Raw genomic sequence first — 13,376 nt, forward strand, 5'->3', positions numbered from 1 at the left:
AGCCTCTCGTTTACTGAGCGCATGCGTGATATTTGGGATTGCCTCACATCTCTGCGCATGCGTGTTCCATCAACCAGGGGAACGTCGGAATTCCGAAGCAGCACCCACAAAGTGTTGGGGGAACTTAGAGGGGCAGGCAGCAACTATGGAGAGGGGTGAACAGTCGGCGTTTCAGACTGAGACCCTTCTTCAGGACTGGAAAGGAAGGGAGGGAGTCAGAATGTGGGGGGAGATGAGCTGATAGGTGAAACCGGGAGAGGGGTAGGGGTGAAGTAAAGAGCTGGGAAGTTGATTTGGGTGAGAGAGATCAAGGCCGCAGAATAATAATAATAAGACAAGACAAATACCATAAGACAAAGGAGCAGAAGTCCGCCATTCAGACCATCGAGTCTGCTCTGCCATTTTATCATGAGTTGATCCATTTTCTCCTATTTAATCCCACTGCCCTGCCTTCTCACCATAACCTTTGTTGCCCTGGCTACTCAGATACCTATCAATCTCTGCCTTAAATACACCCAATGGCTTGGCCTCCACTGCTGCACGTGGCAACAAATACCATAGATTCACCACCCTCTGATTAAAAAAATTTCTTCGCATTTCTGTTCTGAATGGGCGCCCTTCAATCCTTAAGTCATGCCCTCTCGTACTAGACTCCCCCATCATGGGAAACAACTTTGCCACATCCACTCTGTCCACGCCTTTCAACATTTGAAATGTTTCTATGAGGTCTCCCCTCATTCTTCTAAACTCCAAGGAATACAGCCCAAGAGCAGACAAACATTCCTCATATGTTAACCCTCTCATTCCCGGAATCATTCTAGTGAATCTTCTCTGTACCCTCTCCAACGTCAGCACATCCTTTCTTAAATAAGGAGACCAAAACTGCCAACAGTACTCCAAGTGAGGTCTCACCAGCTCCTTATAGAGCCTCAACATCACATCCCTGCTCCTATACTTTATTCCTCTAGAAATGAATGCCAACATTGCATTCGCCTTCTTCACTACCGATTCAACCTGGAGGATAACCTTAAGGGTATCCTGTACGACTCCCAAGTCCTGTTGCATCTCAGAACTTTGAATTCTTTCCCCATTTAAATAATAGTCTGCCCGTTTATTTTTTCTGCCAAAGTGCATAACCATACACTTCCCAACATTGTGCTTCATTTGCCACTTCTTTGCCCATTCTTCCAATCTATCCAAGTCTCTCTGCAGACTCTCCATTTCCTCAGCACTACTGGCCCCTCCACCTATCTTCGTATCGTCAGCAAACTTAGCCACAAAGCCATCTATTCCATAGTCCAAATCGTTGATGTACAATGTAAAAAGAAGCGGCCCCAACACGGACCCCTGTGGAACACCACTGGTAACCGGCAGCCAACCAGAATAGGATCCCTTTATTCCCACTCTCTGTTTCCTGCCAATCAGCCAATGCTCTATCCACGTATGTAACTTACCCGTAATTCCACAGGCTCTTATCTTGTTAAGTAGCCTCATGTGTGGCACCTTGTCAAAGGCCTTCTGAAAATCCAAATATACAACATTCACTGCATCTCCCTTGTCTAGCCTACTGGTAATTTCGTCAAAAAATTGTAATAGGTTTGTCAGGCAGGATTTTCCTTTGAGGAATCCATGCTGAGTTCTGCCTATCTTGTCATATGCCTCCAGGTACTCTGTAAACTCATCCTTGACAATCAACTCCAACAACTTCCCAACCACCGATGTCAAGCTAACAGGTCTATAATTTCCTTTTTGCTTCCTTGCCCCCTTCTTAAATAGCGGAGTGACGTTTGCAACTTTCCAGTCCTCCGGAACCATGCCAGAATCTATCGACTTTTGAAAGATCATCGCTAATGCCTCCGCAATCTCCACAGCTACTTCCTTCAGAACACGAGGGTGCAATCCATCTGGTCCGGGAGATTTATCTACCTTTAGACTATTCAGCTTCCTGAGTACCTTCTCTGTCGTAATTGTGACTGCACACACTTCTCTTCCCTGCCACCCTTGAGTGTCCGGTATACTGCTGATGTCTTCCTCAGTGAAGACTGATGTAAAATACTTGTTCAGTTCCTCTGCCATCTCCTTATCTCCCATTACATTTTCTCCAGCATAATTTTCTATCGGTCCTATATCTACTCTGACCTGTCTTTTACTCCTTATATACTTGAAAAAGCTTTTAGTATCCTCTTTGATATTATTTGCTAGCTTCCTTTCATAGTTAATCTTTTCCTTCTTAATGACCTTCTTAATTTCCTTTTGTAAGGTTTTAAAAACTTCCCAATCCTCTGTCTTCCCACTAATTTTTGCTTCCTTGTATGCCCTCTCCTTTGCTTTAACTTTGGCTTTGACTTCTCTTGTCAACCACGGTTGCATCCTTTTACCATTCGAAAATTTCTTCTTTTTTGGAATATACCTGTCTTGCACCTTCCTCACTTCTCGCATAAACTCCAGCCACTGCTGCTCTGCCGTCTTTCCCGCCAGTGTCTCTTTCCAGTCAACTTTGACCAGTTCCTCTCTCATGCCACTGTAGTTTCCTTTACTCCACTGAAATACCGACACATCAGATTTCGGCTTCTCTTTTTCAAATTTCACAGTGAACTCAATCATGTTATGATCACTGCCTCCTAAGGGTTCCTTCACCTCAATCTCTTTAATCACCTCCGGTTCATTACACAATACCCAATCCAGTACAGCCGATCCCATCGTGGGCTCAACAACAAGCTGTTCTAAAAAGCCATCTCACAGACATTCTACAAATTCTCTCTCTTGAGATCCAGTGCCGACCTGATTTTCCCAATCCACTCGCATGTTAAAATCCCCCAGAATTATCATAACACTGCCCTTCTGACAAGCCTTTTCTATTTCCAGTTGTAATTTGTAGTCCACATCCCTGCAGCTGTTTGGAGGCCTATAAATAACTGCCATCAGGGTCCTTTTACCCCTGCTATTCCTTAGCTCAAACCATAAAGATTCTGCACCTTCTGATCCTATATCACCTCTTTCTAATGATTTAATATCATTGCCTACCAATAAAGCCACGCCTCCCCCTCTGCCTACCTTCCTATCCTTCCGATACACCATGTATCCTTGGACGTTCAGCTCCCAGAGACATGCATCCTTTAGTCAGGTCTCAGTGATGGCCACAATATCATACCTGCCAATCTGTAGCTGTACAACAAGATCATCCACCTTATTCCTTATGCTGCGTGCATTTCAGTATAACAGCTTAAGACCAGTATTTGGTACTTTTCGCTTTGATTTTGCTGCGACTTTATTGCACTGCAACTCATCCCAATAGCTACAAATTTGCCCCATCACCTGCCTGTCTTTCCTGACATCTTTACTGCTCACTATCTTAGATTTATTTCAGCTTTCCTCTTCCTCCGCTCTGTCATTCTGGTTCCCATCCCCCTGCCAAATTAGTTTAAACCCTCCCTTACAGCTCTATTAAACTTTCCCGCCAGGATATTGGTCCCCTTCGGGTTCAGGTGTAATCTGTCCATTTTGAACAGGTCATACTTCCCTCAGAAGAGATCCCAATTATCCAAGAATCTGAAGCCCTGCCCCCTGCACCAGTCTCTCAGCCACGCATTCATCTGCCTGATCCGACTATTCTTGCCCTTGCTAGCACGTGGCACAGGTAGCAATCCCGAGATTACTACCCTGGAGGTCCTACTTCTCAGCTTCCTTCCTAACTCCTGGAAATCTCTCTTCAGGACCTCCTCCTTTGTCCTATCCATGTCATTAGTACCAACATGTACCAAGACAACTGGCTGCTCACCCTCCTCCTTCAGAATATTCTGGACCCGATCCGAGACATCCCGTACCCTGGCACCTGGGAGGCAACACACTATGCGGGTATCTCTGTCAGGCTCACTGAATCTCCTGTCTGTTCCCCTGACTATGGAATCCCCTATGACTACCGCATTTCTCTTCTCCCTCCTTCCCTCCTGCACAACAGCGCCAGGCTCAGTGGCAGAGACCCGGTCACCGTGGGCGTCCCCTGTGAAGTCATCCCCCTCAACAGCATCCAGAACAAGATATTTCCACTATCCGGGCATTTTCCCTTCCCTCTCCTGACAGTCACCCAGTTTTCTGACCCCTGTAGCCTAGGGATGACTACCTCCCTGTAGCTCCTGTCTATCACCTCTTCACTTTCCCTAATAAGTAGTAGGTCATCAAGCTGCAGCTCCAGATCCCTAACACGGTCTCTGAGGAGCTGCATCTCTTGACATCAATGGATCTGGGGTTGAGAGAGTAAACAGCTTTAAGTTCCTCGGGATCCTCATCACCGAGGACCTCACGTGGTCTGTGAACTTCCCACGATACAGGGAATTTAGAAAGACAGGTGTGTAAAAAGGGTCCGCAGGATCATTGGGCACCCGAGTCGCAACAATCACAATCTATTCCAGCAGCTACCATCGGGGCAACGTTACCGCGGTATAAAAGCCGGAAACAACAGGCTCCGGGACAGCTTCTTCCACTAGGAATCAGACTGTTTATCTCACGCTGATTTGAGTGTACTTCTATGTTACATTGACTGTTCTGTTTATTATAAATTATTATAAATTGCTATGATTGCAAATTGCACATTTAGACGGAGGAGTAACGTAAACAGTTTTACTCCACATGTATGTGAAGGATGTAAGAAATAAAGTCAGTTCAACACATCTTTCTGCAACAGATCACAGTCTCTGCAATATTATTTCATACATTATTATTGCACATTGGAGAGTATTATTGTGTATATTATTAACTCTACTTTATTTTTGGTAAAGTCTGCACAATGCTAAGTGTGATTTTAAATATTGCTGCTGTAACAACAGAATTACCCACTCGGAATCAATAAGGTATTTATTATTATTATTATTATTATTATTCTCCAGCAACTTCACTGCTCTTGACTTTACTCCTCCTCCTCTCCCGTTTTCATCGATCACCTCATCTCCCCCCACATTCTGACTCCCTCCCTTCCTTTCCAGTCCTGAAGAAGGGTCTCGGTGTGAAACGCCGCCTGTTCACTCCTCTCCATAGTTGCTGTCCGCCCCCGCGAGTTTCTCCAGCATTTTCTGCGCGTTGCTTTGGATTTCCGCATCTGCAGATTTTCTCCCGTTTAAACCAACGCGCATGCGTAGTCATCGCGCCCAATCCCGAATATCGCGCATGCGCGGAGTAGAGGAGCGGCTTGCAAAGCTCGGACGCAGGTGGGAACGGGCTCCGGCGGGCCTTTTATAATCACCGGCGTCTGAAACGCGACCGAAGGACAATTACTGTGATTTACAGCCACACTGGTGCTGCACCCCACGACAGTCCTGGTCTTTTCCCTCTCTCTCAGCCCCACGATCCGTACCCGGGCCCCAGGCAGCTTTCGACTCGTGGGTGGTGCCGCCGCCGCCAGTTTAGCGGCGCATGCGCATTCCTGTATCGTTCGATGCCGAACAGGGAGGTTTCTCTTCGTGAGGGCTTCTGGGTAAAGAGGCAGCCATGGGCGTGAGTTCCGGCGTTGTCCCACACAGTCGAAGGAAGGGCGAGTGGATGTATCTCCCAAACGCTGCGAGCTCCAGCTATGTAAATCCGAGGATTATGAACTCGAAACAAAAATATAGTTCCCAGTTAATCTCGGCTGAAGAGTTTACCTTCCAGTCAGTGAGAATGTCAATTAGTGCTGTATGGAAATAAAACCTTCCGTCAGATTTAGTTCTCTCTGGGTAAATAATGATATGAAACACCTTTGCCTCGATGACAAGTGACTTGTGGCTTTCACATTACAGAAGTGCCGCAGTCCAATGAGAATAACCACTGCCCTCCACTTCATATTCATTGGCATTGCCATCGATGGGTTCATCACTGTCAATCAGCTGGTGAGAGGCGATCCAAGTAATTAGTAAATCTCCAGGATCATACATGTAGAAACAAGTGCTCTTTGTGGTGTTGTGGAACACGACCAGAACTTGAAATAATACCAAAGACAAATTGAGCTAAATCAGAAATAGCCTATTCTCGTACAGTCGGAGAATTTGATGGTCAGTCAGAATGTCTGTTCTGTGCCTTTCTCGAAGATGAGTGCATATAGAAACAGAAATCTACAATATATTACAGGCCCTTCGGCCCACAATGTTGTGCTGTCCATGTAACCTATTCTAGAAACTGCCTCGGATTTCCCAACTGCATTGCACTCTGTTTCTAAGCTCCATGTACATATCTAAGAATCTGCTCCCTATACATATCTAAGAGTCTCTCAAAATCTCTATGGTATCTGCCTCTACCATCAGCGCTGGCAGTACATTCCATGCACCTACTACTCTCTGTGTGAAAAACCTACCTCTGACATCCCCTTTGACCCTACTTCCAAGCCCCTTAAAACTATGCCCCTCATGTTTGCCAGTTCAGCCCTCGGAAAAAGCCTCTGGCTATCCACACGGTCTATACCTTTCATCATCTTATACGCATCTGTCAGGTCACCTCTCATCTTCCGCGCTCCAAAGTTTTCTATAGTATCCACATCCTTCCTGTAATGAGGTATCTGAAGACAGTACTCTAAGTGGGGTATAAAGAATGTTTTATATAGTTGTAACATTACCTCACCACTCTTGAACTCAGTTCCACGGTAGATGAAGGCCTTTTTAACAGCAATGTCAGTCAGCGCAACACACACAAAAGTTGCTGGTGAACGCAGCAGGCCAGGCAGCATCTACAGGAAGAGGTACAGTTGACGTTTTGGGCCGAAACCGTTTGTCAGGACTAACTGAAAGAAGAGCTAGTAACAGATTTGAAAGTGGGAGGGTGAGGGGGAGATCCAAAATGATAGGAGAAGACAGGAGGGGGAGGGATGGAGCCAAGAGCTGGACAGGTGATTGGCAAAAGGGATATGAGAGGATCATGGGACAGGAGGCCCAGGGAGAAGGAAAAGGGGGGAGGGGGGAAAACCCAGAGGATGGGCAAGGGGTATAGTGAGGGGAACAGAGAGAGAAAAAGCAGAGAAAGAGAGAAAGAATGTGTCTATATAAATAAATAACGGATGGAGTACGAGGGGGAGGTGGGGCATTAGCGGAAGTTAGAGAAGTCAATCTTCATGCCATCAGGTTGGAGGCAACCCAGATGGAATATAAGGTGTTGTTCCTCCAACCTGAGTGTAGCTTCATCTTTACAGTAGAGGAGGCCATGGATAGACATGTCAGAATGGGAATGGGACGTGGAATTAAAATGTGTGGCCACTGGGAGATCCTGCTTTCTCTGGCGGACAGAGTGTAGGTGTTCAGCGAAGTGATCTCCCAGTCTGCATCGGGTCTCGCCAATATATAGAAGGCCACATCGGGAGTACCGGATGCAGTATATCATCCCAGCCGACTCACAGGTGAAGTGTCGCCTCACCTGGAAGGACTGTCTGGGGCTCTGGATGGTAGTGAGGGAGAAAGTGTAAGGGCATGTGTAGCACTTGTACCGCTTAGAAGGATAAGTGCCACGAGGGAGATCAGTGGGGAGGGATGGGGGGGACGAATGGACAAGGGAGTCGTGTAGGGAGCGATCCCTGTGGAAAGCAGAGAGGTGGGGGTTGGGAAAGATGTGCTTAGTGGTGGGATCCCGTTGGAGGTGGCGGAAGTTACGAAGAATAATATGTTGGACCCGGAGGCTGGTGGGGTGGTAGGTGAGGACGAGGGGAACCCTATTCCTCGTGGGGTCGCGGGAGGATGGAGTGAGAGCAGGGCAGGGGTGATATACTGCGTCCGGTGCTCCCGATGTGGCCTTCTACATATTGGCGAGACCCGATGCAGACTGGGAGATCGTTTCGCTGAACATCTAGGCTCTGTCCCCACTGATCTCCCTCCTGGCACTTATCCTTGAGGTATAAATATATGAGTAAAAGTTCTATAATATTCCACTGTATATCCATCTGGTCCCAGAGCCTTAGCTGATTGGAGAGAAGATATAGCCCTTGCTATTTCCTCTTGTTTAATAGGTGCATCTAATGTATTCATATCTTGAATAGAGATTTTAGGTATATTCAATTTTTGCAAAAATCTATTCATAAAGGTAATATCTGAAAATTCAGACTCATAAAGGTTAGAGTAGAAATCCATAAATATCTTACTAATTTCATCAGGATCTACCGTTGCAGGTCTATCAGGTCTTTGTATTTTAAGAATCTGTCTTCTAGCCATATTTGCTTTCAACTGACCAGCTAATAATTTGCTTGACTTGTCTCCATGTATATAAAATTGGCTTTTGGATTTAAGAAGTTGCTGTTCAATGGGGAAAGTCAAAAGCAAATCATGTTGTGCTTGGAGTTCCCCCCTTTCCTTAAAGAGATCTTCACTAGGCGTTACTGAATAGAGTTTATCTATTTCTTTAATCCTATTAGTGATCAGCAAAAGTTCCGCCTTAGTTTTCCTTCTTGAACCTACCGAATATGAAATTATCTGTCCTCTTAAAAAGATTTCATCGCATCCCAAATAATCAAATTTGACATTCCCTCAGTTGTATTCAATTCAAAAAATAGAGAAATTTGTTCCTTAATAAAATTTACAAAAGTCGAATCTTGTAACAATGAAATATTAAATCTCCACTGAGGTATGTGAATATTATCAGAGAATTCTGAAGTTAGTTTCATAGGTGCATGATCTGACAACGCAATCACATCATAGGCACACTCAACAACAGAGGGCACCAATCGCGTATCCAAGAAAAAATAATCAATTCTTGAATATTTATGATATACATGTGAAAAAAAAGAAAAATCTTTGTCTTTAGGAAATTTAAATCTCCAAATGTCTACCAGACCGTATTCTAATAAAAAAAGAATTAATACAAGTCGCAGCTTTATCAGGAAGTGACAGATTGTTGGATGATCTGTCAATAGATGGGTTAAGACAACAATTAAAGTCACCTCCCATAATCAACTTATATTCATTTAAATTTGGCAATACAAAGAATACACGAAGAAGTAAAGAGATTCCAAGTATTTTCATATTATGTCTAACAGTAGTTAAGACCGAATTAACGACGGCCATCTTAAATTCCATTTAATATACGCAGCTATGTATTCAGAAAAAAAGGATAAATCCAATCAACTAATATATACTAGAGCTAATATTAAAGACTTACAAATCAAAGAAAAAATAAGTAAATAGTATGTGTTAGATTCAGAACTACATTAACTGTTAAAGCAAACAACAACAGATCTAAGTAAGTTAACCAAGTCTGTGTCTGAACATTAATAAAACGAAAAGCGGACTTTCATCAACGGCGTTACAAACCACTCCCAGCTAAGGATCAACTTTTCAAATTGCTTACGAAGTGGACTTAAACTCTTATAAATTTCCAAATATCTTCTGGAGAGTCAATCCATTTTGGACAAGCATTGGGTGGAGTAATCATCAGACGAGCCGGGTAACGCAGCGACGGGCGACAGTTGATTTTAAAAAGTTCCGCCATCACTTCCTGATATTTAATTCTTTCAGCATAAATCTCTGGGGTAAAATCTTCAACTATACGAATCTTAGCTTCATAATAAATTAGCTTATCCCTTTTCCTTGCATTCTGAAGAATAGCTTCTTTGGTTGTCAAATAATGCAAACAGAGAATTACAGGACGTGGTTTAATTTTGGCTGATGATTTAAGGCACTGATTTCGGTGGGCTGTGTCCAATAACGGACAGGCTTCGAGAATGTCACTAAAAAGTGAATATAACATGTTCGAAAAAAACTTTAGTGGCTCACCGGTTTCCGTATTTTCAGGCAAACCCAGTATACGTAGATTCATCCTGCGATTTCTGCTTTCTAAATCAACCGTTTTCTTCTTAATTCTTAATAATTCCGAAGTATTGTCATTAATTTTCTTTTCCATAAAAGACATCTTCAAATCCTGTTCTTTAATAGATTGATTCATTAATTCAAATTCCCTTTCAATTCTGTGAGTACACTGCTTAAGCGCCTGATATCAATCTTCCAAATTCCTCTAAGATTCCGGAATAGCGAAGATGGTTTTTTCAAACAATTCATTAGCTGTCGTCAATTTATCCATTTTGGTATCCAGCGTACCGATCTTCACATTAATAGCTTCTATTAAAGACAGCATTCTTTCTGAAGTAGAAACTTCCTCTGATTTCTCTGTTTGTTGCGGCTCGGGAAGGGTTTTGCCAGTCCTTAATTCGGTTCCAGCCATCGTAATTAAATCGTAAATCCTTCAGCGAATATAATAAATCTTCAAATTTGAAACGGATCTAGCAGTGGGAAGTAAGTTGTGAATGACGGAGCTGTGACAGAAAACGTCTTACTCCATACGCTGCCAAATGGAGACTCCCGCTCTACCTTATCAGTGTGTTTTGTTACATCCTCAAAGAATTCAGTCAGGTTCATAAGGCACGATCTGCCCCAGACAGAGCCATGCTGACTATCCCACATCAGATTATGTTTCTCCAAATGCTCATAAATACTGCCTCTTAGGATCTTCTCCAAAAACTTGCCCTCCACTGAAGTAAGAACTACTGGTCTGTAATTTCCTTGATTATCTCTACTCCCGCTCTTGAAAAGGGAACAATGTCTTCTAATCCTCTGGTACGTTTCTTCTCCCTATTGATGTGCAAAGATCATCGCCAGAGGCTCAGCAATTTCCTCCCTCACTTCCCACAGTAGCCTGGGGTATATCTCAAGTTAGTTGAGTACCCCCAACTTGAGATGAATTTGGTAAAATTGTGATGCCAGAGCTCATATTCAGAGATCTTATAGAAATGTGTAAAATTATGAAAGGAATAGGTAAGATAGAGGCAGGAAGAGTTGTTTCCACTGGTAGATGAGACTAGAACTAGAGGACATTGCCTCAAGGTTCGGGGGAAATTGGGATTGAGATGAATGAAGGAGTGGAGGCTACCTCAGTAAATATATTTAAGACAAGGTTGGATAGATTTTGACATAGTAGGGGAATTAAGGATTATGGGGAAAAGGCAGGTCGGTGGAGATGAGTCCATGGTCAGATTGGCCATGATCTTATTCAATGGTGGAGCAGGCTCGACGGGCCGGATGGCCGACTCCTGCTCCTATTTCTTATGTTCTTATGTTCTCACCACAGACTAAAATCTCTCCTGAAATATTGTCCTTCACCCATTGATGTCTTTTCCAAATATTTTTACAGGTTTGAAATGGCAGAACACTTGTGTATGGGAATCACAAACATAACAACACATCGGTTTTGCTGACTCTGTCTGGATATTTAAGGAGTGACCAAATATTTTCTTTGCAACACCAACACATCTGCTGTCGACCCTTGGAGATGAAGAAGTATCACATTCCAGCTGGTGATGTATTCTGTCTCTGAAATGAAGTTTTCTGTTTTCACTCTGTGAAACTCACTGGAACCGGGAGCTGAGAACACACCAGCATTTGTTCACTCGAGATCAGTTCTTCAACTGCATTGATCGTACAAGGGATTCAAACGTCTGACTTTCTGAACTGCCAGAGAATTGATTGTAGTGAGATATCATTCTCCTTCTCTCAGTGTGGGAAGGGATTCACTCACAGGCTACCCACAGACACACCAGTGAGTTCACCGTGGGGAGAGGCCATTCACCCGCTCTGTGCGAGGGAGGGGAACCACTCAGTCATCCAGTCTGAAGATACATCAGCAAGTTCACACCATAGTGAGATGCTCCACCTGTTCTGCAAGCGGGAAGCCGTTCTGTTATTGATGCTAAAGGTACATCAGAAAATTCACCAGTGAGAGGACATTGACCTGCTCAGACAGTGGAAAGGTATTCACACACTCAACCATGCCACAGTGACACCAGCGACTTCACACAGGGAGAAGCCATTCACCTGCTCTGAATGTGGGAAAGGGTTCTCTCAATCATCTCAACTGAATGAACACCAGCGAGTTCACACTGAGAAGATGCCATTCACCTGCTCAGACTGTGGGAAGGGATTCACTCACTCATCCAAACTACAGAGACACCAGCGAGTTCACACTGGGGAGAGGCCATTCACCTGCTCAGACTGTGGGAAAGGATTCATTCAGTCAAATCACCTGCTACAACATCAGTTAGTTCACACTGTGGAGAGACCATTCACATGCTCAGACTGTGGGAAGGGATTCATTCAGTGTTCTCAGCTCCTGACACACCAGCGACTTCACACTGGGGAGAGACCATTCACATGCTCAGACTGTGGGAAGGGATTTATTCAGCGTTCTCAGCTCCTGACACACCAGCGAGTTCACACTGGGGAGAGGCCATTCACCTGCTCAGACTGTGGGAAGGGATTCACTCACTCGTCCAACCTACGGAGTCACCAGCGGGTTCACACTGGGGAGAAGCCGTTCACTTGCTCTGACTGTGGGAAAGGATTCATTCATTCATCTCAGCTCTTGAAACACCAGCAAATTCACACTGGGGAGAAACCATTCATCTGCTCAGAATGCGGGAAGGGATTCACCTATTCCGCGCAACTGAAAGAACATCAGTTTGTTCACACTGCGGAGAGGCCATTCACCTGTTCAGACTGTGGGAAAGGATTCATTCGGCATTCTCATCTACTGACACACCAGTTAAAACACACGGGGGAGAAACCATTCACCTGCTCTGAATGTGGGAAGGGATTCACCCATTCAGCTCAACTGAAGGAACATCAGCGACTTCACACTGGGGAGTGGCCATTCACCTGCTCTGAATGTGGGAAGGGATTCACTCGGTCATCTCGACTGAAGGTGCATCAGCGAGTCCACACTGGGGAGAGGCCGTTCATCTGCTCTGAATGTGGTAAGGGATTTTCTGTGTCATCTCAACTGCAGATACATCAGAAGTTTCACACTGGGGAGAAGCCATTCATCTGCTCTGAATGTGGGAATAGCTTCATTCAGCCATTTCAACTGAAGATACATCAGCGAGTTCACACTTTGGAAAAACCATTCAGCTGCTCTGAATGTGGAAAGGGATTCACTTGGCAATCTCAACTGAAGGTACATCAGCGAGTTCACACTGGGGAGAGGCCGTTCACCTGCTCAGACTGTGGGAAGAGTTTCGCTTGGTCATCTCAACTGAAGGTACATCAGCGAGTTCACACTGGGGAGAAACCTTACAGCTGTTCTGAATGTGGGAAGAGATTCACCCAGTCATCCAAACTTGTGAGGCACTACCAAAATCACACTAGGTAGAAACTGTTCACCTGCTCAGATTGTGGGAAGGAATTCACTCGGTCATCTGACTTTAAAATATATCAGCGAATTCACACTGGCGGATGCCACTCACCTGTTCTGAATGTGGGAAAACATTCACTCAACATCTCAATTAAGACTATTAAGGTATAGGAGCAGAAGTAGGCCATTTGGCCTTTCGAGTCTGCTCCGCCATTCGATCATGGGTTGATCCAATTCTTCTAGTCATCCCCACTCCC

At 44.5% G+C, this 13,376-nt stretch overlaps 1 protein-coding gene across 1 annotated transcript; it reads left to right on the top strand.

Moving 5' to 3' along the window:
- The first annotated feature begins 5,177 nt into the window (after positions 1 to 5,177).
- LOC134345906 (zinc finger protein 420-like) lies at positions 5,178 to 13,148 on the top strand. Its single transcript, XM_063047250.1, has 2 exons — positions 5,178 to 5,201; positions 11,125 to 13,148. The coding sequence occupies exon 2, from the start codon at positions 11,878 to 11,880 to the stop codon at positions 13,135 to 13,137; it is 1,260 nt and encodes a 419-aa protein (XP_062903320.1). The 5' UTR covers positions 5,178 to 5,201; positions 11,125 to 11,877; the 3' UTR covers positions 13,138 to 13,148.
- The last annotated feature ends 228 nt before the right edge of the window (positions 13,149 to 13,376 follow it).

The sequence above is a fragment of the Mobula hypostoma genome, chromosome 4 (assembly GCF_963921235.1).
Source record: "Mobula hypostoma chromosome 4, sMobHyp1.1, whole genome shotgun sequence".
Classification (NCBI taxonomy): Eukaryota; Metazoa; Chordata; class Chondrichthyes; order Myliobatiformes; family Myliobatidae; genus Mobula; species Mobula hypostoma.

Coding starts and splice junctions, on each gene's coding strand:
- LOC134345906 (XM_063047250.1), top strand. CDS start 11,878: ATGCCATTCACCTGCTCAGACTGTGGGAAGGGATTCACTCACTCATCC.